Consider the following 27,058-nt stretch of genomic DNA (forward strand, 5'->3'; position numbering starts at 1 on the left):
GCCAGGTGCTTCCTCCTGGTCTCCTATGCAGGTGCAGGGCCCAAGCACTTGGGCCATCCTCCACTGTACTCCCGGGCCACAGCAGAGAGCTGGACTGGAAGAGGAGCAACTGGAACAGAGAAATTTGCTTTTTAACTCAACAGAATAGGTAGGAGTCCATTAGAGTTCATTATTGTGACCAAGAGTTCACAATTACCCATTTCCTGTCCTCTTCATTGTCTTGACCCAATCTGAGTTGGGCCTCTCTCCTCCCCCCTGGCTCCTGAACTCTGATTTACCCCTAGACTTGAGCAGACACCAACACGCAGAACACACCCCCTTAGCTTATCACGAGAATCTAGCAGACCACAGCAAGACACCTGTGCTTTCCACCCCTGTGGGTCCTGTTGGTCCGCTTGCCCTCTAACAGCTCAGGTTCAGGTCCGACTACCTCTCCCTACAAAAGGAGAGCCTTTCCTGTGAGTTCTGAGACTCCTGGACATTTCTGAGGCCGGGGTGCTCTTTGGAATAAAGTCGCTGCTTTTCCAAGTCTGGATTTTCTTTTTATTTGACAACGAGTCACTTCTGAGATGATATGGCTCAGATGGGTTTTCATGTCAAAAACTGTGTTGACAAACTGCATTAGGATCCTTGTCTAGGAACGTCTAAAATAGGCACAGAGACAGACAGTAGGTTAACGGCTGGCGGGTGCAGAGGTAAGAAGGAATGGGAATAGCTGTCAAGAGATTACAGGGTTTCTTTTGGGGTTCAGGAAAGTGTCCTAACGTAGAATGTGCAAATAACTGCAAAACTCTATAAGCAGGCTAAACATCACTGAGTGCATAGCTTTGGTTCAATTTTATGATATGTGACTTATATCTCAATGAACATGTTTTCTTAAAGAGCTTTTATTTTAACAGTTCTGAAATAGTGAATGAGTGAGAGGTATTTTGAACTTGAGTTAAATCATAAAACTCTTTAAGATGAAAAAAAAGACTTTATTACAGGACAGTTCACAGTACCTTATACTTCTAATGGGATTTTTGATAACTGGTTTTAAATTGTGACTTGAGTATTTTTCTCCTACTAGCTTTCACGCAAAAGTCCTGCGTGGTGACTGTTTAAGAGATGTTAATTTGATTAAGCAATTCCTGATCACCTGAGACATCAACCCATGGATGGTTCCTAGGGCTTTCCGACAACTGTCTCTGGTGGCTTCGGTGAGTTCGTCTTCTGATTTTTTGGTCATGTGTTTCTAAATCCAGCATAAAAACCCCTCAGCTCATCTGGGCTTCTAAAGTTTCCAGCTTTTAAGATCAGTGATACAGTCTGCATTAGGAAGCAAACTGGAGGAACTCAGGGTATTCGCCCAGTATTTATTCCACAAAAGGTCATCAAATCGAGAGCCAAAGAGGGGCTGAACGATGAGACTGCTAAGACACAGGTTGCTTGCAGTGCACACCAAAGTCTTCCATTTTATTAAGTGGGACAGCCTGGTGCTCAGAAGGTCCTCCATCAGGTCTGTGACCTTTCGGGCAAGTTCTAAAGGTGCCAAGATTCACTTTCCCTGCAGCTATCAGTCTGGTTGGATCAATGATCACCTCTACTCAAGCATTTAGGTACTAACCTCCCAGAAACCCAGCAGCCCTGGCCTGGGTAGCCACGAGCCAAGCCAACTGCACTTGCAGGCGGCTGCCCTGCTTGGTGTTTCCTGTCTGTGCAGCCCTGCACGCATGCACAGTAGTCAGAGTATTCACGTGGTTTCAGTGCCCTCTACAGGCAAAGCACAACTGTCCTTAACGATCATGGCTTCACCGTCCACCTTCTCTAACATCACGCCTATCACTGCCAAGTTCCTCCGGATCTGGCACGCACCACCACTTTCCGTAGAGCCAATGCTGAGATTCCGCAGGATTTAAAGTGATGGTGATCTGTAGTCCGCGGCTGTACCACCGGGATTTCTTGTGGTGTTTTCTGTCGCACTTGAAGATTTCATTGATATGCTGGGTTTTCTGGGCCATCTCACTCCCAGATGCTGCCTTTGCTGAGGAACCACAGGAACTGATGTCCATGACCAAGAGGCAGCTGCACCTTGCTGAAGTCTCTGGGTATGGGCTTTGGACCCTTCCCAGCACAGGTGCAAATTCTCACTAGCTTTGCAAGGCAGCCATGACTATGAAGTCTTTTTTTACTTGCTAAAAATAATGTCCATGATAGTCCAAACGTAAGGGACAATTCAGTGTATATGTCCAAGAATGCTTCTTAGCTGGGTGAGTGAGAATCTGCACATCTCAATAAAGTTTTTCCAATATTAAAGCTTTGCAAGAACAGGGAAAGTAAATCACAGTAAAACTAACACAAAGATTAAAAGCTTGAAATGAAAAAGTTAACTGGCTATCATGGTGATTGGAACATTCTCAAAGTTAATTATGGAGGCTGATGTCAATGCATTTTTTTTTAATTAAAAAAGGAACATTCCCCCACCCCCACCCCCACCCCATTCTTGGCCTGCATTTTAGTACTTCAACTGAAGTCAACAGTATTGCTCTTCTGAGCCAGCCGTGGCTAAAGAGCCTTGCTCTTGGCACTGAACAGAATTGCAGAAGTGAAGTGAATAGTGTAAGTGGATGAGACCCTCAGAGCAGGGCTTGCCATCTGCAGGGTGCTTGTCTCTGGCATGGTCTCTGTAATTTGAAAGTCTGTGTCTCAGTCTATGTCTACACCACAGCACACTCCAGTAGCTGGCCAATATCACGGGCTATGGGACCCGGGCTCTATCAAAGCTCCCTGGGTGAGCTCGGGAAGTAACTTAACTTCTTTGTGCCTCAGGTGTACCATGTCGGCCAAGGTAACTCATTTCACAGAACCATGATTAGGCTTCAGTGAGTTCATATTCAGAAAGAGTTCACCACAGCACCAAGCACAACGGAAGTGCCAGAGAAGGGTTGATTCAGACACAGAATGAGAAGTGCCCTAGTTGGGAGTTCGCCCTCCATAGCAGTGGTTAACATGTGAGTGACACAGCAGAAGCTTCACCCTGGAAGAGGTTACTCTCGGGCATCTCCGCTGATGACCAGCACAGACGCCAGAGGGGACTGCTCCTTGGGGCAGGGATATGGCGTGGTGGCGTACCCTGCCCCAGACAGACAGGGAGTTTATAGAAAGCTCAGCAGCCATCTGCCATTAGAGTGGATTAGGATCTGCAACAATCCTGTGTGTGTACAGGCATTTACCAGACTTGGCAGCCTGACTCCTTGATTTGAAAGGTCAAGGGCTGCATTGGAAAAGTGTCTCTGCTTGTTGAACGCAGTGGTCTTGGGTTCCTAGTGCCTGAAATGACAAACTGCCGAGACAACACTGAGCAGACAGATGGACTTGAACTGTGTTGACTGCTGGCTGATGCATGTGCCTGTAGGAACACATTCAGCATGAAGCTTCCTTTCTGACATGTCCTCTGCTCGCTCGACCAAGGGGAACAAGATCTGTACCTCCAACGTGGGCTCAGTGTTGGGACGCTACTGATATATTCCAGAAGTAACCAAATATGGAGAATGACTGAATTGAGTTAGGTCTCTGTTTTCAATAAGCTTCAATAAAAAAAAAAATGTCAGTAGAAAGATAAATATGTTGGCTCTCAAAAAAACCTACAGTTTAAACATGGTGACAAACCAAGTAAAATTTAAAAGGGAAAGTAAAATGTAAACAGATAACTTCTTTATGTGTCTATTTACCAATATTTGTTGAGCCCATTTTGTGTACCTTGGGCTGTGTGGAGTCTCCAGGGAGCGCAGAGACAGATCAGTCAGGATTCTTACATGAAAGCAGCTTTCTTTGACAGTGAGTTAAAAGAAGCGCACAGCAACTCCATTTATTAGCACTTAAGGGCTTACCTATGGCCAGCAGTAAGTCTTCAAAATGCCCAGATAATTCTCCTTTGATGCTGTCCTCAATGTCCTTCTGGCTAATATTTCTGTATTCGTCAAAAGCTAAAAAGTAGCACCACAAAAATATTTAAAGCATCCCAGTTGACCACTCTTGAATATATTCATTTTTTTTTAACTCGGATATGCAGTCGATCACGTTACAAGCTCTAAAACTCCTTCTGTAAACCACCAAACTTAGAGCACAGAAGTTTTTGGGTTTTGTTTCTTTTTTAAGACACTCATGTATCATAAACCTGAACTTCACAGGCCATTTTCTTCAATGATCTCCCTCTCTCTTCCCTCCTCTCAGACAGGAAGCATTTAAAATAGCCAGAAAGGGTAAATGAAAAATTACTTATCTAATTAGGCAAGCTATTTAGAAAATTATAGCAGCATCTGGGAAACTATACTGTGGTCATTAGCAAAATAAGTTTTATCTGCTAAAGAAATCTTAATTACGGGGATTTCTTTGTGTTGAGCAAATCATTCTAAGCATTGGAGTTTTCTGTTCAAGCAAAACCTGTCAAATGACGCCAGCCCGTGCGGTGCAGCTGATTAAGCCACTCGCTGCAATGCCCACATCCCCTATCTGAGTGCCAGTTCGAATCCTGGCTGCTCTGCTTCCAAAGCAGCTCCTTGCTAAGGCACCTGGGAAAGCAGCAGAAGATGGCCCAAGTACTTGGGCCTCTGCCACACACGTGGGAGACCCAGATGAAGTTATAGTCTCCTGGCTTTGTTGAGGCCATTTAGGGAGTGAATCAGTTGACGGCAGATTTTTTTCTCCCTCCTCTCTGTCTCCCTTCTTCTCTGTCACTCTGCCTTTCATATAAATAAATAAAATTTTTAAAGAAAAAAACCTGTCATATGTAACCAAGTATACAGACAAATTTCCTAAGTCAAGTGAATTTTTCTCCAAGTGAATTGTGAAAAAAGAAATTTTGGAGAGAAGTCTACCATTGCTTCATTTTTATTTTTTTTAAACAAAGACATCAATAAAGCAACTAGAATATACTATAACCAGCATTTGATAAAATAAATTTGATTTTAATGTCTGACTTGAGGAAGGACAATTTCAGAATTAAAAAGTCACCGTACTGTGTGACTTTATGGCTTAGGTCTCCTTATTTTTCAGCAGAAGCTTGGGCAGGCCCTGGGGTGCTCTCTAGCACCTGGAAGCCACAGTCAGGAGAGTTCACAGTGAAGGGCGCTCCGGGTCTCTGAGAGCTACTGCAGCCAGAAGGGCTGGGGAGGTGCAGCAGTGAGAGAGGGTGCCCAGGAGTTCCACAGAATAGTTGGCCTGACAGGAACAGCTTGTGCTCTTCACTCCCCATTGGCCTTCCTAGCAGAGCTGAATGTCAATCAAAATTATTGCCTGGACAGAGACTCACCTGCAGGGAGTCTGGCTTTTCTGGACAGCAGCTAATGAGGGAGAGGGGGTGGGCAGCATTGCAGTCAGCCTTCTCCATCCCACGGGAACCCATCCTGCTCTCTCCCTGTAGGGCAGCCTCTTTCTCCCACCTGCCGCCTTCCTCCCCAGCTGCTCAGTCCCCGAGAGAAGCAGTAGTAACCCCACTGTCCTGAGTTAGCACACAGCTTCTCCATTTTACTGCCTGAAAAGTTTATCTATGAGTGGGAACTGATTTTGCAATTTTCAACTGCATTTTCCAGAACTCTGTACACGAAACTCCCCAACATTTGCAAAAATGACATAAACCCAACAGGACGACCATACTTAGTTTTAGCTGCAAGAAGCTCCTTAAACACAGGATCTCGGTGAACTTGTCCTCGTCTGTGCCCCATTTGTTCTCACCAGCGTTGTAGAGAATCTAGAGACAGGTGGGGGTGGGGTGGGGGGAACCCGCAGGTCAGCCCAGGCACAGCTCTTCCTCTCTCTCAGGGAGCAGAAGGAGAAGAGTGCGAGCTTTGCTTTATATTAAAGGTCAGTGAGATAATCTAGCATCGAAGCCTCCACTCTCCACAGACTGTCAGTCTGCAGGTGGAGCGGCAGAGGGAGTGAGAACGAGTCCTGGGAAGGCAGAGTCTGGGGTATCTTGAGACATCTTCCTCAGACAGCAAGAGTAGGACGGTGCCAGGTGGCACCATCTCTCTGTGCAAGGACAGTCAGGGCTACTGACCTGGGCATCTTTTTTGGCCAAATGCTCATCCACCTTCACACTTTCATCTCTTCTGCCCTAAACAGGAGTGAGGAAAATGTGAGAAGTACTTTCAATACAGGAGGTTCCAACATTCAGCCCTCCAACCAGCCTGCATCCGGGAGGTTCTCGCCCCATGGGCACGAGGCAGCGCTGGGGTGCCAGGGCCTCGGGGCTTCAGCTCTGGCTCTGACACTGGAGAGTCATGAAATTTGTAGCAAATCACACAACCCTAGGAGCTTCAGTTTTCCCCTTCTGAGAATTCAAAGGTTTTAAGAGGATAAAAGACAAGGCATGGATTGGAAGAAAATATCAAAGGACTTGTACCCAGAATACATAAAGAACCCTTAGATCTCAATAATAAGATAATAAACCACCCAAAACATATGAGCAGACACCTCACCAAAGGTCAACAGATAGCAAGAAAGAACGTGTAAAGATATTCAACATCATACAACACCAAGGAACTAAAAATTAAAACAGCCACCGCACACCTGTTAGAATGGCTACAACCCAAAACACTGATACTACTCAACACCGATGGGAACACAGAGCAACAGGAACTCAGTCATTGTTGGTGGCGAAGAAAATGTGACAGCTACTTTGGAAGACACTTTGCCAGTTTCTTTTTTCTTTTCTTTCATTTTTAAAATATAGACTTATTTGAAAGGCAGAGCGACAGAGAGAAAAGGAGACACAGAGACAGGCAGAGATCTTCTATCTGCTGGTTCACTGCTCAAATGCCCACAATAGTCAGGGCTGGGCGAGGCTGAAGCCAGGAACCAAGAACTCCATCCAGGTCTCCCATGTGGGTGGCAAGGGCCTAAGCACTTGAACCGACTTCTGCTGCTTTCCAAGGAATATTAGTGGAAGTTGGATTGGAAGCAAAGTGCCAGGACTCAAACCGGCACTCATAGGGGATGCTGGCTTAACCCACTGCATCACAATGCCAGCTCCTGCCAGTTTCTTTTAAAGATAAATATATTCTTATCATATGGTCCAGCAATTGCAAAAACGGTAGGTGTATCATTACACATTTGTCAAAACCCACAGAACTGTGCAACAGGAAAGAGTGATCCCTAAGGCAAACTCCTGACTTAGTCTTCATTCAGCAAGTGTACCACTCTAATGAAATTGGAGAAACTGGGGGCCACCGCGGGGAGGGGCCTCTGGGAGCTCTCTGCAACCTTTTGTCCAACGTTTCTGTAAATCTAAAACTGCTCTAAAAATAGTCTATTAAAAAAAAAAACCTTAAAAGTGTGTCACCGACTCTGATGTTGAAGGCTGCGGGTTGAGTGTGCGTGTGTGGTGGTGCACAGGTGCTTCACATTACAGAAAGATGGGAGTCAGAAAGGGAAAACAGATTGCCTGGGTTATTCTGGAAATTACAGGTGGACGAACATTTGTCTGTGATGGTTAAACATGGACTTATTCCTCCACTCAAGCATGTCTGGTTTCTTTTCTGTGCTGCTGACATGATGCCATGATTGCTTTGCTGCCCTGCACTCCGCTCCAGTAATAAAAATGCTGATTATCATGGGTCTTAAAATAAACCATCAGGGCCATGTATTGATCGCCTTCTGTGTGCCAGCACTTCACTCGCTCTCCCACTCTCTTAATCTTCACAGCACCTTAGGAGGTTGCTACTATCAGAATCTTAATTCAGCAGGCAGCCTGGGCTCTCAGCAGTGCTTGAGCCTAACTCCCTGCCCTGGGGCCTCACCCCACAGTTTCCCAGGGGTGGGTGGATGCGGGCTTGGGGTGTGCTCCATCCTGATGTGAATGGATGTACACTTAGGACCCATGATGGCTCGGAGAGCGTAAGTCTGCAGCAATGCTTCACACATTTGGTTTCACCATTTGCCACAACTGAAACCCAGTGGCGTCTGCCTCACTCTGACAGGTGCTGAGATCATTATCTGGATTTTCTCACACACTAGGAGCTGCATGAATCAGCTGGAAGAAGTCGGTGAGCTACAGCTTAAATCACTTCCTCTCTCGCCCATCGCCCATCGGTGAGTACATCTCCCCCTGGACTTCCCCACCCCAAGGTGTGGCCTTGGCCACATGGTGATTAATGGCTTAACAGCTTTTCAAGATGGCAAGGATAAAGTTGAGAGCCAGTTTTCAAAACTCCTGAGACTGACCATTTCTGAATTTAATATTCATCTCTGCAGATAATTCTTCCATTTCATGCTTCCCACTTAATTTGAAAGCTAACTAAATATATATTTTGGGGCCGGCACTGTGGCGTAGTGGGTAAAGCCACAACCTGCAGTGCTGGCATCCCATGTGGGTTCTGGTTCATGTCCTGGCTGCTCCACTTCTGATCCAGCTCACTGCCATAGCCTGGGAAAGCAGTAGAAGATGTCCCAAGTCCTTGGGCTCCTGTACCCACGTGGGAAGCTCTGGAGGAAGCTTCTGGCTCCTGGCTTCAGATCGGCACAGTTCTGGCCGTTGTGACCAATTGGGGAGTGAATGGGAGATCTCTCTCTCTGCCTCTCCTTCTCTCTCTGTGTAACTCTGACTTTCAAATAAATAAATAAATCTTTAACAATATATATATATATTCTTTGGAATCAGAAGAAAATAAACATAGTCCTAAAAACAAGACATTTAAAATGAAAATGAACAGTTTACTATATGTCAGACAATTCTCAGAATATTTCCTAATATATTCCAAAACCTGATCAAAATGTTTTAATTCATATACTGATCCTAATAAGTTTTCTAGTTGCTACATTAATTATGTATATGTTTACAATCTAGGTTAAATATTACCCCGCCTCGTGGCAACGTAAATGTAATATGAACAAATCATTTCAAAGGAAAACTGCAATCTCATTGTCTCTGGTTGGTTGTTTTTAAACTCCCTAAAAATTTATTATTGAGCAGGCAGCTTACTGGGGAGTCAAGAAGTAAAAAACACATCCTTACATCAGCCAAAGTCAACAAAGCTTTCCGGAAGTCACCAGATGTTTCAGAACTAATGTCGTCTCCAAGACTCTTCTTATATACTGAAAGGAAATAAGAATGAAATTAACCCTGGAAAAACTGCACAAAACAGAAAAGTTTAAAAGCGAACACTGGAAAGAATGAGTGTCTGATAAAAGTAATTTTGCTTTTCAATTTAACATCCTCCTGCGCTTCTCTTGCAAGAGGACACATTATAACGATTTTCATATTGTGTGTTATGGTAGATGCAAAAGAACAGAAAGAATTGCCATTCTGGATCAAATCATGGCTGCTTTCATCTGACAACAAGAATAAGGCGTGGATAGTGGGAAAGCTAGGGTGGGCAAGCTGCTAGTTTGCCTTCTGATTTCCATTATCTCCTTCCACAGTAACAGAACCTTGACCTTTTTAGCAAGATACCATACACACAGTTTAAGAACCTACACAGTTAATAGCAGGTGTCGTGGTGCAGAAGGTTAAGCTTCCACTTGGGATGTCTGCATCCTATTTTGTTTTATTTATTTATTTTTTGACAGGCAGAGTCAGACAGTGAGAGAGAGAGACAGACAGACAGACAGACAGAGAGAAAGATCTTCCTTTTCCGTTGGTTCACCCTCCAAATGGCTGCTATGGTCGGCACACTGCACCAATCCGAAGCCAGGAGCCAGGTGCTTCCTCCTGGTCTCCCATGCAGGTGCAGGGCCCAAGGACCTGGGCCATCCTCCACTTCCTTCCTGGGCCACAGCAGAGAGCTAGACTGGAAGAGGAGCAACCGGGACAGAATCTGGAGCCCCAACTGGGACTAGAACCCGGGGTTCTGGCGCCGCAGGCAGAGGATTAGCCTATTGAGCTGCGGCGCCGGCCGCCTGCATCCTATTTTGGAGTGCTTGGGATTGAGTCCTACCTCTGCTTCCAATCCAGCTTCCTGTTAATGTAAATGGGAGGCAGGAGATGATGGCCCAAGTACCCAAGTGCCTGCCACATGGGAAACTCAGATGGAGTTCCTGACTTCTGGCTTCAGCCTAGCCTAGCTCTGGGTGCTGTAGGCATTTGGGAAGTGAAAAAGAGGATAGATTTGGGGAGTGAATAAGAGGATAGATGATCTGTCTGCTCTGTCTCTGTCTCTCTCTCTCTCTCTCTGCCTTCCAAATAAGTAGATAAATAAACTTTAAGAAAAAGCCAACTATCCAGTCAGTAGCTAAGAGATGACCTGCTTGAAGAACCTTGCCCAAATTAATGCTGTTTATTACACAGTGACTTCCTGAACCTGTTGAATCTTCTCCCGTAGGGAATGAGCCGCACAGAAAGAGGTGCAAAGACAAAGAAGTGAAAGATTCCCAGAAATAAGGCAGAAAACAGAAGCCAGCAGCCAAGGACAAATATATGTCTTGGACAGACACACACCACGTGGTCAGCAGGGAAGAGAATGCTCTGGCTTGGTGTCAACTGCACCAGAAGCAAAGGGGCAGAGGCCCAGAGTTACTGCATTCAGACATCACCACATGCAGCACTGGAGGTCTGACGCTGACAGTGGAAGAGCACTGGGCTCCCAGGGCAGTGCTGTGTCCTGAATCTCCACAGATCTTGGCTAAACACGATTGAGACCGTTTCCTTCTGGATCTGCTAGGGCATCACTCACCTCTAGTCATCAAAGTAACCTCCATGCAATCCCATTCCATGTAGCCTTAGAGAGTTTAGTAGTTCAACACAGAAACTGAGGCTCTGGGAATTTTGAGCTATTAACATTTGTTATACTTGCAAAACACCATCCCGAAATCCTAGAACTTTCACTAGGCTCTCTTTTTAACAAGATTTATTTTTATTTATTTGAAAGAGTTACAGAGTTACAGAGAGAGGGAGAGAGAGACAGAGAGAGGGAGGGGGAGAGAGGGAGAGAGAGGGAAAGAGAGAGGGAGAGAGAGGGGGAGAGAGAGGGGGAGAAGGAAAGAGAGAGGGGGAGGGAGAGAGGAAGAGAGGGAGAAGGAGAGAGGGAGAGAAGGAGAGGGAGAGGGAGAGGGAGGGAGCGAGGGAGGGAGGGAGAGAGAGAGAGAGAGACAGAATCTTCTATTTGCCAGTTTACTTCCCAAATGGCCAGAACAACTGGACCTTGCTGAAGCCAGGAGCCAGGAACTTCATCCAGGTCTCCCACGTGGGTGACAGGGGCCCAAGTACTTGGGCCATTTTCCTCTCTTTCCCAGGCATGTTAACAGGGAGCTGGATCACAAGCAGAGCAGCTGGGCCCCAAATTGGCACTCTGATATGGGATGCCAGTGTTGTAGGCAGAGACCGAATGCTGGCCCCTCACTCATCTCTTCAGGAGCCAGCCTTCATGTTGAGGACATTCCTTCAATATACATGTATCTGAACTTACTTCCTGCTGTTCTGCGCCCTGGGGAGCGAGCAGGGAGCAAAGCAGACAACAATCCCTGCTCGCACAGCGTTTCCACCTGGGATTGCTTGTACTTGCAGTGGGGCCCCAGGGAACTCACAGCAGCTCTTCTAAGAAATGCCAGCAAGTGGCATCTTTGGAGTAGAACATAAGGCTCCTAGGATGTTTCTATAAATTAACCATTTTTAACTGAAATACTTTAAACCAGGTATTCCTACAATGCATCCACTTGTGCCCATTATTGAACAATTCTCTCACTCCCAATTTATCCTTCTCTGCCCATGCCCAGTTAGGTTCCCCCACCAGGGGAAGCCAAGGGAGAAGGCAGGCAGGAGGAAGAAGGAAGTACAGGGGCCTTGCTTGCTATTCACATCAGAGCCAACCCAGCGAAGGCCTCCACTCTCACAGCAGTAAGTACTGGGCTGCAGGCACCTAGGACAAGGCACTTTGCACCCCTCGGTGGTAGCCGCTCCAGCCAGATGAGACCCTCTTTCTAGAAACTTAAACTCTGGCTCCTTAAGCCTCCCCCGGAGGCCTGGAGATCCTAGCATGGGCCTGGTGATGTCCCTCTTCTGAACTTGTAGATTCTGATCATCTCTACCTCTTTCCTTTGTCGCCCGCTGCATTCCTTTTGTGTATTTCAGTCCTCTAGAAGGCACCAAAGCACTTCTCTATACTAAACTTTCCCTGTTCAAATATCCAGTGCTGTTCCTATTTCTCTGAGCAGACACTGATTAGTACATAAATAACAGAGCCATTACCTGCCATTGAGGTATTCACCTTCCGGTGAGAACTTCCCAAAGCCACCTCTCTCATATCCGTCCTGGGATCAGTACACCCTCACTTTGGACTTCTCCCACTGCCAAAGCTCCTAGATACACAACTGATCTTCTGATATACAAACATAGAAACCATGGCTCCCTTATAGCACTTGGGGAGGGTTAGAAGGGGCTGTTTTATAATAAAGAATTGGCCTGGTTCCTGGGAGATACCCCCTCCCACTATGGAATTTCCCAATCAATTGGAGTGTTCTGGTTATTCATGGTGGCCCCCTGAACCGCACCTGAGTTTATGGTCACAAGAGGATGCTGAATGGAGGCTGCTCATATCACAAAGACCAGTCACGTGATTAAAGGTTGAGGCTTTGAGCCATATGCTATGGTCCAACATCTGGGGAGAGCCAGGGGCTGGATTCTGAGTGCAATCATGAGGACAGTGAGTCCATCCATCATGCCTATGTAATAACCTCCCATCAGACACTCCAGATGCCAAAGGTTGCATGAGTCTGCTGGCTGGTAATTATGCATCGATGTGCCGGGAGAGTGAAAGTTTCCCCGGCGCCGCGGCTCACTAGGCTAATCCTCTGCCTAGCGGCGCCGGCACACTGGGTTCTAGTCCCGGTCGGGGCGCCGGATTCTGTCCTGGTTGCCCCTCTTCCAGGCCAGCTCTCTGCTGTGGCCCGGGAGTGCAGTGGAGGATGGCCCAGGTGCTTGGGCCCTGCACCCCATGGGAGACCAGGAAAAGCACCTGGCTCCTGGCTCCTGCCATCGGATCAGCGCGGTGCGCCGGCCGCAGCGCGCCGGCCGCGGCGGCCATTGGAGGGTGAACCAACGGCAAAGGAAGACCTTTCTCTCTGTCTCTCTCTCTGTCCACTCTGCCTGTCAAAAAAATAAATAAATAAAAAATAAAAAAAAAAGAAAGAAAGTTTCCTATTAGACTCTCCCAGAACTCTCTCCACGTCTCTTCATTTTATTGGCCCTAATATCTATCCTTTGTCATAAAACTCTAATTGTGGGGCCAGCGCTGTGGCGTAGCGGGTAAAGCTGCCACCTGCAGTGCCAGCATCCCATATGGGCACCTGCTCGAGTCCCAGCTGCTCTACTTCTGATCCAGCCCAAGTGTTTGGGCCCCTGTAACCACATGAGAGACCCAGAGGAAACTCCTGGCTCCTGGCTTCAGATCGATACAGCTCTAGCCATTGCAGCCAACTGGGGAGTGAACCCGCAGATGGAAAATCTCTCTTTCTCTCTCCCCCTCTCCCTCTCCCTCCACCTCTCCTTCTCTAACTACGCCTTTCAAATAAATAAAAAACTGTAATTGTGAGTAAAGCAGGTTCTTGAGTTTTCTATGAATTGTCCTAGTGAAATATAGAACCTGAGGGCATAGTTGAGAACCTTGACTTTGCAGCCAGTTGGTTGAAAGTGCCGTGTGGCCCGGGAGCACCTGAGTTTGCAAGCTGGTGTCTCGTGGGGCCAGAGACTTCACCCAGGAAGTCATTCTATCCCTGGGGGCCTAGGGTTCAAGCTGCACCACAGCCTTTTTTGTTTTTACATTGCTAACACACTGTTAGGGCGATGGCTCATTAGGCTGGATACACATGCACCACACATTCCCCCAAACGGTTTGTCTAATTTCTCACACCAAAAATCACAAGCTAATCTGAGTGGTTTTTAACATATACTAAAAATACACAATGATTTGTCTTTACATTGATGAGAGTGGTTGATTGAATTAGGCAGTGACGTTGAGAGTGAATTCCACGGCAGCTCTAGTATCATGAATATAAAATGTTAATGCCACTGCTATGGGAAAAATTCTAGCTCAGATAATATTCTGATTTTCCCTGACTATCCAGTCTTTGGTCCAATGTAGAGTCTACTTCCTTTCTTTAAGTCCTGCCTTCTCAAAACAGCTTATGAAGACAAGACGGGTGGGATTCTGGGAAAAGTAGCATTGGCTCATATACGTGTGGACAGTGGTAAAAGTGAGAAGAAAACAAGATAACCTGTATAGTAGGCCTGAGAAATTTCCTTCATTTGCCTGCTTGTCCTGGTTGTTAAGATTTCAATCAAGGCATCTTCATCTGTTCCAGTTCCCTAAGAAGGAAAAGGAAATTTAATTTTTAGGATACTTAAAAAAAAAAAGACCTTAATTTCATAATGTCTTATGTTCTACAGAAGAAAAAACAGTTTTGAGTAAATCAATGTAAGATCTCATGTGGCTCTAAAGTAATTTTCTAATTTTCTACACATTTTAGCATGAAAACAACATAATTCATCTGGAGTAAAATGACATCAAAGTTTTCAAGAAAATTTCCCACATTAGCGTAAAAATCAATGGGATAATTCTGAGAGGAAATAACATTAAGGAAAAAGCTGATGTTATTTAAGATCACACATGATAATTTAATAAGATTAACCCTACTGAGCATTCAACTATGCTGCTGTGTTCGGAGATGAACTCTTCTTTTCCCCCAAAAAAACCCCTTTTACTTAACGAGTAAAATTTCATAAGTACAATTTAGGAATATAATGATTCTTCCCACTGTACCTGCCCTGTCACCCCTACTCCCACCCCACCCCCTTTTGTCTCCTATTCCCAGTCCCATTCTCCATGAGGATTCATTTTCAATTAACTTTATACACAGAAGACCAACTCTACACTAAGTAAAAATTTCAACAATTTGCACAGACACACACACACACACTCACATAAAACTGTTTGAGGACAAGTTTTATGGTTAATTCTAATACAACTCATTGAGGACAGAGGTCCTGCTTGGGAAGGAAGTGCACAGTGACTCCTGTTGTTAATTTAACAATTAACACTCTTATGGATGACGTCAGTGACCACCCGAAGCTCTTGACAGGAGCTGCCTAGGCTATGGAAGCCTTTTGAAGGAGAAGAACTCTTGACCTGGTTCATTCTTGCACTGCTGTGCTGGCTGGTCTTCACACTGGGCGGTTTTCAGATCTCAGTAATGTGTGTTCCTGGCCTGGTGGGCACCAGGAGGAACACTCTCAGCCTTGTTTATGCTGAGGTTACTGAATCACACTGTGACTCCAGGGGCAACACTGGTACCAGGATTTGGTCAGATAAGGCCAACGCAGCACACGAACAGAGGAAACTGATTCTGCTCCTGTGTGGGAGATTGCCAGTTGCCCTCAATCGCTTTTGTCTTTCGTGCTTAGTATCAGAGGCCCAATCTTTAATGTGGCAGATAGCTTCCCAAATAAAGTCATATTTTCTCAGCTTCCTGTACAGAAAGATCTATGCATTTTACCAAGTTCTGACCATGAGATAGGGGAAGAAGTAGCATGTGCATACAATGAAGATATACTGGCTGAATCTTGAGCTACCATCTTCGAACAAAAAGTAGAAGCTGTGGACTGAACAAGTCAGAAACTCAAGTTTTAAGGGTTCTTGATAATGGTGGTGCCACCACAGCCAGTCCTGGATTTCTTATAGTTCAGTTTTTTAATAAGATTTTTTTTAAAAAAAAGATTTATTTACTTATTTGAATGGCAGAGTAACATGGAAATAGACAGAGAGAAAGAGAGAGAGGTCTTCCATCTGCAGGTTCACTCCCCAAACGGCTGGGCTGGGTCAGGCCAAATCCAGGAGCCTGGAACTCCATCTGTGTCCCCAACATGGGTATAACAGGGACCCAAGCACTTGTGCCTTCTTCTATTGCTTTCCTTAGCACATTAGCAGGGAGCTGGATCAGAAGTGTAGCAACCGGAACACAGGAACAGGTGCGATGCTAGCATTACAGGCTGGGGCTTAATCTGCTGTGCCACAGTGCCAGCCCCTGGACTTCTTACTTCAGATTTCCTCTGTGTATGAGAGACAATTTTCTAATCCTTGTCGATAAATCTAATCTTCTGCTTCACCTGCTGAGCCCTCCCACTGTGGCAGCCATTGAGGCACCCCATCCCTTCACTCACTTCCAGAGTCTGTGGCAGAGTCATGGTTGGCTAACAGCCTTGGGCTCTGCCATGGAGTTCACACCAAGGTCATGTTCTCTGCAGGCTGCTCTCAGCCAGTGACTGCACACAGCCGGGGCACTGGAGCTGGACCATTTTGGCCAACATAAGGCTCATCCAAGGGGTGACCTTTGCTCAGGGGCTCCCCATGGGCCTGCCAAGGCCTCCTCAGGGCTCACCATACCCGGAAGCTCTTCCTATTCAAATCTGCTTCCACCCGTCTCCCTTTCACAGGTGCCGGTGATGCACCACAGTGATGGCTTACCTACCCACCTACTCCGTCTCCTCCGTATCTCTCACTGGCATTTCCTGCCATAAATCCCACGCATACCTATCCCATCTCGCCCTCTGCTTCTCAGATGCCCACACCTCGTCCACAGACCAGAAAACAGGGAAGGCAGACGGTGATTTACTTCCCGTCAGGCTTTGCTCTAGGGTCAGAAGGTACAGACCAAGACTCTGAGGCCACCTGCCTTTCAGTTAGATGGAAAAAGATAACAAACAAAAAGGACAAAAAAATTTAGACAAAATAATTTTGAGTGGTAACAGGTATAATAAAAAGATAAAACCGAAAGAGTTAACAGAAAATGTCTGGAGAAAAAGTGTTCCAGTTGGAAGGAATATCATGTAAAAAGATCTCAAAATAGGAATAAGTCTATAATGTTCAAGGAACAACGAAACAGAGGCCAGGGTAGCTCTGTCAGTGAACGGCGAGGAAGGTGGGTATGGCTGGGGAACAGCCACCAGTTATTCAATCAAACACTAATCTGGGTGTTTCTGTGAAGGTATTTTGTAGTTGTGCATAGAGTTGAAGCCCACTAACAACTGATTATATGCAACTGAGATTATCTTAGACATTCTATATTCTTTGTGAGCCTGATTCATTCTGTGCAATGCCTCTAGACAAAATGGTCTGACAGCCTGCCCGGCAGACTGCTTTCTTTATCTTCATTTATTTGAAAGGCACAGTCACAGAGAAAGAGAGTGACAGAGAGCGAGCTCTTCTGTCTGCTGATTCACTCCCTGAACGGCTGCCACGTGCAGGGCTGGGCCAGGCTGAAGGCAGGAGCTCAGAACTCTATCTGAGTCTTGGGCCATCTTCCATTGCCTTCCCAGGACCATTAGCAGGAAGGTGGATCAGAAGTGGAGCAGCCAGGACTGGAACCTACACTCTGACATGGGGTGCTGGTGTCACAGGCAGCGGCTTAACCCACTGCGCCACAAGGCCAGCCTCCTGCCCTTCAGATTTTGATTTGCCCAACCAGCCGTCAATCATGTAACAAGTTCCTGACCCTAAATCTTTCAATCAGCACATCCTGCCTGCTGGCTCAGCGTCTCTGGGGGAACCGAGTTTAAAAGTCCAGAGACAGACAGGAGCCAGTGCATACTGGATGATGAAGGTCACGAAGTGGCATCTATGTGTCCACAGCTACTGGAGATTTCTGCTGGGGAACAGCATCATTAGGTTTTTAAAAATAACTTCATAAAAATCATTTTGGCTTTTCTATGGAGAATGAAATTGAATTGGGCAAAGATGAAAGCAAAAGGACCAGTTAGGATATCAGATGCAGTTCAGGCAAAGGATGCTGATGACCACACGGACTGGTAGCAGAGTATTCTGCGAGAAGTGCACACATTTGCAACCGACGTCGGTGCGGAACCAATGGACTCGCTGACAGATCTGAGAGCTTTGAAGGGTATGGGAAAGCAAGGAGCCAAGGATAACGGTAGGCCTTTGGCCTAAGCAATGGGGTTGATGATGGTGCCATTTACTTCAAATGGCAACAAAACAGAGAACTTGGCTCCTCACGTCAAAAAAGCAAAATAAGGATGTGATGATATTCTTTATGTCCAGGGATATTTGGGCTCAATGTACCAAGACTGCTCCCCATATTTCAGAGCCATTCTACCACGTGGGGAGCACAGACCAAAGCAGCACCCAAGTGCACCCAGACCTCAAGCGTACACTGGCAGGAAGTGACTATGTTTGATGACATACTCAATTCTGGGCAGAAATGGCTTGTGCAGGGTTCATACCTTCATGGACTTCTTCAGCTGCTTTGCATCAAACACTGCTGGTGGGGTCACAAGGGCCACCATGAGATGCTCAAAGTGGCCAGAGAGATCTCCCTTCAAGTCATCTTTCAGCTCCTGCAAGAAAAAACCCAGAGAGGCAAGCATGAGATACTTTTCCTTTCTCTTCCTTTGAAGTCACCTGGTGCAACATGAACGTATGTATTGAAATCAGATAAAAATGCGCCCATGTACTGGGAAAAAAATGGAAAAGTTGAAAGCATTCTGGTGGATACTAACCTACTTTTTATAATCACTGCCAAAATGTTCTGCTTTATAGAGGCTTCTTGAAGGAAAGCCCGAGGGGAAGGGTGCATGACTGCCACATGCCTGGGCTGGGGGGAGGGAAGAGGAGGAAGACAAGGAACCCTGGACATGCACAGCCGGCTTCACTGGCAGGTGCTCTCTTCCTGGTACCTTGCATCTCAGTAGCTGCCAAAGGGATCCAAGGAGAAAGGAGAGGGCAGCACAGTGGTTGGTCACCGGCCTCTGGTGACAACACAGAGATAGGAGGCACCAGAAGCAGTTTCATGCTGACAACAGCAAAGGAAACCCTAAGTGTGGTGATGACGTGGGCACCGCATATTGATATGTCCTTTGGCCCTGTTTTTACACATTACGTAAGCATCGTTTATCTCCCTGCCTAAGTCAGGCATTGAATGTGGTTTTCATTTGCAATATGCAGAGGAATGCTACCAAATACCCTTTTCATACTGCTCCTGAGTATTTTCCTCCCAGACTGCTATAAGATGGGGGTGCGGCCCAATACTTCCACACAGCCAGGGCACAGCAGGGACATGTCCCTGCAGAGACAGCAGGAAAGAGCCCAGTGTCCCTGGCTCTGCTTTAATTGTTCCAGGGTTTTTTTCTCTCTAAATGCTAAATTGCACTAGCATCTGTCTTCAACCCAAGACTTCGCAACTGAATCTTATGCCCGTATACTCTTCCTCTGTTCACTGTAAGAAATGGCTGTCATCCTGTGCTCCCATTCCTCCTCCACATTTGGGAATACTAAAGACCCATAGATCATTGATATTACCCATATGTGAATGTGGTGCCTTTCCAAGAAGCCTGGTCATTCATTTAATGCAGCAAAAGTGTGCTGGGCACCTGCTCTATGCCAGGTATTTAGATGAGTCAGACAGAACCCTTACCCCTTAGATATTAGGCGCTCATGGTAAAAATAGAATTATTCAAAGATAAAGTATCCTTAATATCTGTTAAGTATCTGACAGAGGGAGGTCAGAGAAGGGGGTTTAACAGAATCCGGGGGCTGGTGAATATTCCCAGGAGGTGACACCTGAGCAGCCTGTGGATGGCCACCGCCCCCTCACCCCTCACCCGGACCATTCAATTGCCTGACTGCTTTTTCTTTCCACCCCTTCCCCTCTACAGCACCAAAGATAATCTTCTAGAATTAAAGATGGAGCTATATTATTTCTCTGCTTGCAAACGTCCAATGGTTCTCTATTGTCTTTATGATAAAATCCAGGCTCTGCACCAAGACCCAAGGCCCAGCATGTTCTAAACCTCTCTGTCCTCCCTCCACTCTCCACATTCCAGCCATGCTAGAATCCTTTTCAGTTTCTCAAATATTCTCAGCTTGTTTTGGCTTCCAGGGCTTTTGCATTTGTTGTACTTTCTGCCTGAAGAGTTCTCCCTACAGGTGGAGTAGAGCAGAATTTTTGGCATTGAGTCTTGGTTGAGAGCAAGGCAACAACGCTCTCTGATGTCTCTTCACCACCATGCACCAGGCACTCATCACATCACTCCATTCTATTTCTTACATACTGCTTACTTTATTTTTACACTATGTTTCTAATAGAATGCTAGCTCCATCAAAGAAGAGAGGAGCCACTTTTATGCCAAAGTGACTCCAATGTCTAGGATACATCGTGACACAGAGGAGTATTCAACACATAGGTATTGAACAAGTAAACAGTATAGAATAACCAAGCCATACTTGTTCCTATATGGGCAATTTCTGACACTTGACAAGTTTCATTTGCTGCATGAATTAAACTTATTTCATAATTATTATAAAGTTAGGGAAGAAGAGATCACTTAATATAGAATTTGTCAGACAGCTGGCCAGGTAACTCTTTAATGCAGAGACCATCTTCTGCAGGTTTATTTACCAGTGTCTCTGACCTCTACCCAGCAGATGCTAGAGGTGTCTCCCTTCTCATCCCATTTTTATAACAAGCAGAATGTCTCCATTCATGTCAAATGCTCCCTGGGGAGCAAAATCACTCCTGGCTTAGAACCCATGATCGAAGGCAACCCTGGTTATGGCACAGGTGAAGAAATAAGGCCCAGGGAGACCAGGAAACATCCAAGGCCACTGAGCCAGTTACAGGCAAAGCCAGGACTCAGGTTCCAGGCTGTTCATTGGATGCACTATGGGCAGGGTCACATGGGAGCCAGCACGGTAATATTGGTGATTATCTCTTGAATGTCCATCGTGTTCATCTGATCAATACTGGGCCTCAGACAGGTGCACTATGGGCAGGGTCACACGGGAGCCACCACTGTAATATTGGTGATTATCTCCTGAATGCCCGTCGTGTTCATCTGATCTCACCTTTCCATACGCTGCTTGATATTCCTTGACAATCAGCTGCCGCTGTGCACTTGACCTCTCAGCCAGAATGCTGATGAGCGTTTTCTCATCGGTTCCTACATGAAACGAAAATGATTTTACTCATCACCAACCTGAAGGTGCTCAGAATCTGTCTTGAACAAAAGAAAAACGACCAATGGTCTAACACATGAATTTAATTTTAATTTCCAGCTTCTTACCAGGTTGGAATCTTTATTTCTTCATTTGCCTGGGTTTTGGAAAAGGAAGTCAGCTCTATTTAGATAGCTTAGGGGGAAGACTGCGAATCACTGTCTACTCTAATCATCATGGCAGACAGAGGGCAGAGCACAGAGAAACTCCTTCTGAACTAACCTTTTTATCCTTATGAGGTTCACATGCTGTCTTACCTCCTTTTCGCTCCCATCCCCACAACTGCTATCAACATCTTTTTACTCAGAAGAACAGAAATTGACATTTATTGAGGACCTACCACATTCAGGGTACTTTTTTATTCATGGTCCCAGTTGCTATTCACAGGGGCCTACGCAGTAGGTAGGATTGAGCTGTCCTAAAGATGAAGACACTAACACTTGGAGAATTTATCTCACTTGTCAAAGTCGCAGTTTCCAAGTGGCACAGGATAAAGTAAGTCTATTACCCCAAAACATATACAAAGGTTCTTCCAAATGTCCACAGAATATGGACATCATAAAAAAAAAAAAACTATACATGTGTTTCAGATTTCTTTTGCACCAAGATAAATTTATCTTTTAATTTCATCTGACTATGAAACTTTGAAAACTTCCTTTTATTTTTATCTCTGTCTACAACCCCCTCATGCACTTCACACTCATGTACATAACCATTAGCTTGTAAGTGAGGAGTAACTCCAGGGCAGGGCTGATGGTAGCCTGTCTGGGAATCACCTTGAGGTCACTCTTTCCTGTTAATTACAATATTAAGATAAATGTGGGAGGTTGTGTCCAGTTCATTTGCTGCAGAGGAGGACACGTGGGCTGGGAAGCAGTGAGTTGGCTTGCAAGCCTTCAGCAAAATTAGAATGGTATAAAAGATCAGTTGGAACTCAGGGCTCAAGTTCTGTACGGGAGCCAGCTCACATGGCCGTGACAGTGGTGCACAGCCCACATCGATGATCGACAAGAGAAGGTGAGCACTTGGATAGCTGTTGGGCCTCGCAGTGAACGACGCTGCCAGTCTGTACCTTCAGTCTTGTGTTTCTCTACAAAGCTAAGGAGTAACTCTGTGAGTTACCGTGTGCTCCGGGAGTCTGGTTACAAACTCACAAAATCTGCGGCAGTGAATGACTGCAGTGAACGACTGGGCAGTGTATGACTGGGCACCTCCAATGGCCCAAGTATCTCAAATTCAGTCTGCTCCAGGCAGAATTCACTGCCTTTCCTCTCTAACTTATCTTTCATTCTATTCTATCAATGATATGCTCCAATTCAATGACTACGCATGACGCTATATACTCTGCACCTAGATTCCTAACCTACCTACCTTCTTGCAGTTATGTGTAGTATGTAAAGCCTGCGGTTTCTCGTCTCTTACTTTGAACATGCCCAAGACCAGTATCTACACCAAGCTGTCTCATGACTCAGAAACTGAATCTGACAGCTCCCCAGTACAAATGCCACTCTGAAACCGACTCTGGACAATGTCAGAACTGGTGATACAAACACCTTCGCAAAGTGAGCCTGAAAGCCAAAATGCAAAAACTCATTAAGAAACATAATATAAAGAAAGACAGAAAATAGAATTCACTCATTCAGTTGGATGTTAACCTCATGGAACAATCTACTCGACACAGGGCATAAGTAGGGCAATCAAAGAGATAAAAGAAGAAATACTTTGATTTAAAAGTGGAAAATAATATAAATCTTAAATACTCCAAAATAAGATAATATTATACTGACACAAAGTTCTAATAGGGTATTTTATGGAATTTCACAAGCTGATCCTAAATTCATTAATGAGGGCAAAAGAGCAAAGAGAAATGCTTGCCCCACTATTCAGTAAATGCTGTTGTAAAATAATAATAGTGACAATAGTGTATTGGGACAGGGAGTGGCAAACAGACAAATGAAACTTAACAGAGAACAGAAAAACAGGGAAATGTGAAGCAGGCAGCATTGCAAATCAGGGAGAATGGATAAGCGCTTCAACAAATTGTGTGGGGACAATGAAAGATCTATGAGACACAGTAGAACAAGACACCTTTACAAACCTTACACAAACATCAATTTAACGTAGATTGAAGATCACAGTGTGGAAAATAAAAGTTTAACTTTGAAGGAAATTGCAGGAGAATATCTTTACAATCTCATTATAGAAAAGATATAATAAACATAAATCTTAGAGGAAAATATTAGTAAACTTGATTTTACTAGCATCTAAAACTTCTATCCAATAAAGGTTACTATAACTAATGTTAAAAGAAAGTCATAGAATTGGTAGAAGATATTTTTTCATGGCTTTAAAATATAAATGTAATTTAAATGCAGAAACTAGGAAAAAATTCTTGCTAATTACGAATAACAAAATTCACCTGAAAAGGATGAAAACATATGAAAAACACACGTGAAAGAGGAAACAAATATGCAAGGAAAGACACTCATCTGTCCCAGGAAGGGGGAGGTCATGGACAGGAGGCAGGAAATACACACAACAGAATGTGCAGCAATCCGAGACCACTCTACTGGCCAAACTGGATAGCATTACTGTAGGAAGGATTGGTGAGATTATGAAGCAAGAGGAAGTCTCATAGATTCTTGGAAGCAATGCTAATTTCTTATTTTTAATTTACTTAATTACAAAGGGGGAGAGGGAGAGAGAAAGAGAGAGAGAAAATATCCCATCCCCTGGTTCACTCCACAAATGCCTCTACCAGCTGGGGCTGGGGAGCAGCCTAGGTCACAGCAGGAGCAGGGGACTCAATCCAGGTCTTCCACATGGCTGGCAGGAACCCAATTACTTGAGCCATCGCCCACTGTCTCCCGTCTGCAGTAGCAGGAAGCTGGACTCAGAAGCTGGATGTGAGTAGTGAATCCAGGCAGCAACTGGGCCAAATTCCTCACCCACTCACCCCCTCCCCAATATCGTAGTCTATATTTATTTCAAAGAGCATTTTGGCAAAAACTTCTAGTTAATTTGAAGATAACTATCTGTTCTAATGCAGAAATTCCAATCCTTGCTGCATTCTAGAGAGATGCTTGCAAATATGCACAATGAGACATACACAGGAATACTCATTACAATATTTTTATGTTGTAATAGAAAAGAATTATAGGCAATTGAAATGTTCCATCAATATTCCCTTCTTATGACATAGTATGTAATACACTACTGTGCAGTTAAAGTTAATGAACCAGAGCTAAACATATTAACATGGATAAATCTCAGAAACATACAATTCAGGAATAAAAACAGACTGCAGAAAGATGTATCCAGAATCTCATGTTTTGCTGTTTTAGAGCATGCAAAACAATGTGTGCACATACATGTAGTCATGGCATTAAAAGTGTCATGGTAATTAAACTCTGATTAAGGATAGTGTTTATCTCTTGGGAATGGAGTGGGAATGAAATCAAAGAATCTATGGTGACTACATCCATAATGATGATTATTATTGTTGGTGATAGCGGCAGTGGTGGTGGTGGTAGTTTTTAATATTAAGCAAATGTGGGGACCGGCTTTGTGGTGTAGTTGGTAAAGCCACAGCCTGCGCCGCCAGCATCCCATTTGGGCGTCAGTTCGAGTTCCGGGTGCTCCACTTCTGATCCAGCTTGCTGCTAATGTGCCTGGGAAAGTAGCAGAAGATGGCCAAGTGCTTGGCCCCTGTACCCATGTGGGAGATGGGGAAGAAGCTCTGGACTCCTGGCTTCAGCCTGGCCAAGCCCTGGCCTTTGTAGCCATCTAGGGAGTGAACTAGCAAATGGAAGATCTATCTCTCTTTCTCTCCGTCTCTCTCCCTCCCTCTCTGTAACTCTGCCTTTCAAGTAAATAAATCTTTTTTATTTCAAAAAAAGGTAGGTGTGATAAATGTTAAGTTTGAATAAAAGTGGGTTCCCAATACTTTCTTTAATTTCACAATTAGAAAAAGAATCCCTAACATTTTCCCAAATTGAATAAGCCAATTTGGACAAACTGAGCCTACTTATTTTCATACTGTAAGTTTGCTGTTTTGCTTCAACATTAAGCAAGGAAATGAGGTTAGGAGGGGTGGGGGTGGTCACGGGTGTGTGGTGCAGCAGTTAAGATACCGGCAGGAACACCAGCGTCTCGTATCAGAGCGTCTGGTTTGAGTCCTGGCTCCGCTGCTTCTGATCCAGCTTCCAGCTAATGTGCTCCCTGCGAGGTAGAGATGATGGCTCAAGTCCCTGACACTCACATGGGAGACCCAGATTGAGTTTTGGCTCCTAGCTTTGGTCTGACCCAACCTCAACTGCTGTGGACATTTGTGGAACCAACCAGCATATAGAAGATCTCTCCCTGTCTCTATGCTTTCCAAATAAAATGAAAAGAAATAATTTTTTTTTTCAAAAGAAAGAAATGGCAAAGCAACACTCACCAATTCCTCTGATTGCTTTCCGAATAGCTTCAGCATCCACTGAAGGGCTAAAGCCTGGGTAATCTCTCACTGTCCCTCGGTGTCCAACCTAGGAGGGTACATTTGGAAGTCCCACTTGTTAAAAATGATAATTACAAGACCCCATCACCAGCACATCCTACCATTTCAGGAGTAGTTCCCAAGAGTCCCCCCTCTCAAGACACGCAGGCTCCGTGACATCTACTGACTCTACCATGAGGCTTCTCTTGCTCCTCTTGGCAACAGATTACAAACCTAAAACACTGGCGCTCAAGAGCAATGAGTTATGTCAATCCTGGTGACTGAGAATATTTGCTTTAAAGTGGCATCTGCAGGGAAGCAACAGAAGAGCTGACATTTCCTTCACCCTCTTTGTCTTCCAGGGATCACTCAATGCTTTGCAGAAGTAATTGCACACAGAAGTAATCATGCTTTCCACACTTTAAGATGTTTTAATTAATGCTGACTGCTGTCCTTGGAGAACCCTGCACTGAACGATCCATAAATGAAAACCCTATTAGGATTGTCTGTCTGTGAGCTCTGTTTCCCGGATGTACAACTGTGGCTGATAAATTCCCTTCTGAAAGTTCCATCGACATCACAGATGTTTAGAAAGCACACAGAGGAAAAAAAGGTCATACTATTACTTTTTTATTTTTTTATTTTTTTATTTGACAGATAGAATTAGACAGTGAGAGATAGAGACAGAGAGAAAGGTCTTCCTTCTGTTGGTTCACCCCACAAATGGCTGCTACGGCTGGAGCTATGCTGATCCAAAGCCAGGAGCCAGGTGCTTCTGCCTGGTCTCCCACACGGATGCAGATGCCCAAGTACTTGGGCCATTCTCCACTACCTTCCCGGGCCACAGCAGAGAGCTGGACTGGAAGAGGAGCAACCGGGACTAGAACCCAGTACCCATATGGGATTCTGGCACCATACGCAGAGGATTAGCCAAGTGAGCTTCGGTGCTGGCCCATACTACTACTTTTAAGTACATAAATCAGAAACACATCAGTAAGCTGGGAAAACCCATTCTATGCAAGGAAAAGTATTTTTATAATTTCTGGAGAGATGACAGAAAGACAGCCACAAAGACATTGAGAAAAAAATAAACATGGTATTTCTAAACTCTTCTGAAGAAAAACATGTCTTTACAGTAACAACGTTTTACTTTTTTTTTTAAACATTCGGTTTTTTTATTTGAAAGGCAGCATGTCAGAGAGGGAAACGCAGAAAGATCTTCCATCCATTGGTGCAATCCCCCAAATTGCCACAAAGGCCAGGGCTGCACCATGTTCTAAGCCAAGGACTTAGAACATCATCCGGATCTCCCAAGTGGATGGCAGCAGCCCAAATACTTGGGCCATCCTCCATTGCTTCTCCAAGTGCACTGCAGGAAGCTGAATCAGAAGTGGAGCAGCCAAGACTTGAACCAGCGATCAATAGGGGATGCTGGCATCACAGGTGGTGACTTGACTCACTGTACCACAACACCGGCCCCCATGATATTTTCTTTTTAAACAGGACTTCCTATCCTGGTACTGAACAAGACTGACTCTGTTGTCTTGTATTAACATGGCTTTGTTTAGGCTCCTCTGAAGTGGTTAATATTTTCATGAAAGGCCAT

The 27,058-nt window shown here is 45.1% G+C and overlaps 1 protein-coding gene and 1 pseudogene across 7 annotated transcripts in view; both read right to left on the reverse strand.

Annotated features, from left to right (window-relative positions):
- ANXA3 (annexin A3) overlaps positions 1-27,058 on the reverse strand; it is a 64,514-nt gene that overhangs the window by 13,272 nt on the left and 24,184 nt on the right. For all 7 annotated transcript variants that reach the window (XM_089303187.1, XM_089303188.1, XM_089303189.1 and 4 more), the window contains 8 exons: positions 25,414-25,501; positions 20,823-20,917; positions 18,203-18,316; positions 14,185-14,275; positions 8,993-9,072; positions 6,038-6,094; positions 5,635-5,728; positions 3,870-3,965 (listed from right to left, as the gene is read on the reverse strand). In XM_089303187.1, coding sequence (XP_089159313.1) covers positions 3,870-3,965; positions 5,635-5,728; positions 6,038-6,094; positions 8,993-9,072; positions 14,185-14,275; positions 18,203-18,316; positions 20,823-20,917; positions 25,414-25,501 — 715 coding nt within the window. The remainder of the gene's footprint in view (positions 1-3,869; positions 3,966-5,634; positions 5,729-6,037; positions 6,095-8,992; positions 9,073-14,184; positions 14,276-18,202; positions 18,317-20,822; positions 20,918-25,413; positions 25,502-27,058) is intronic.
- LOC149125125 (COP9 signalosome complex subunit 5 pseudogene) lies at positions 936-2,190 on the reverse strand (annotated as a pseudogene).

The sequence above is a fragment of the Oryctolagus cuniculus genome, chromosome 8, assembly GCF_051225735.1.
Source record: "Oryctolagus cuniculus isolate XC-2025 breed Fujian yellow rabbit chromosome 8, ASM5122573v1, whole genome shotgun sequence".
NCBI lineage: Eukaryota > Metazoa > Chordata > Mammalia > Lagomorpha > Leporidae > Oryctolagus > Oryctolagus cuniculus.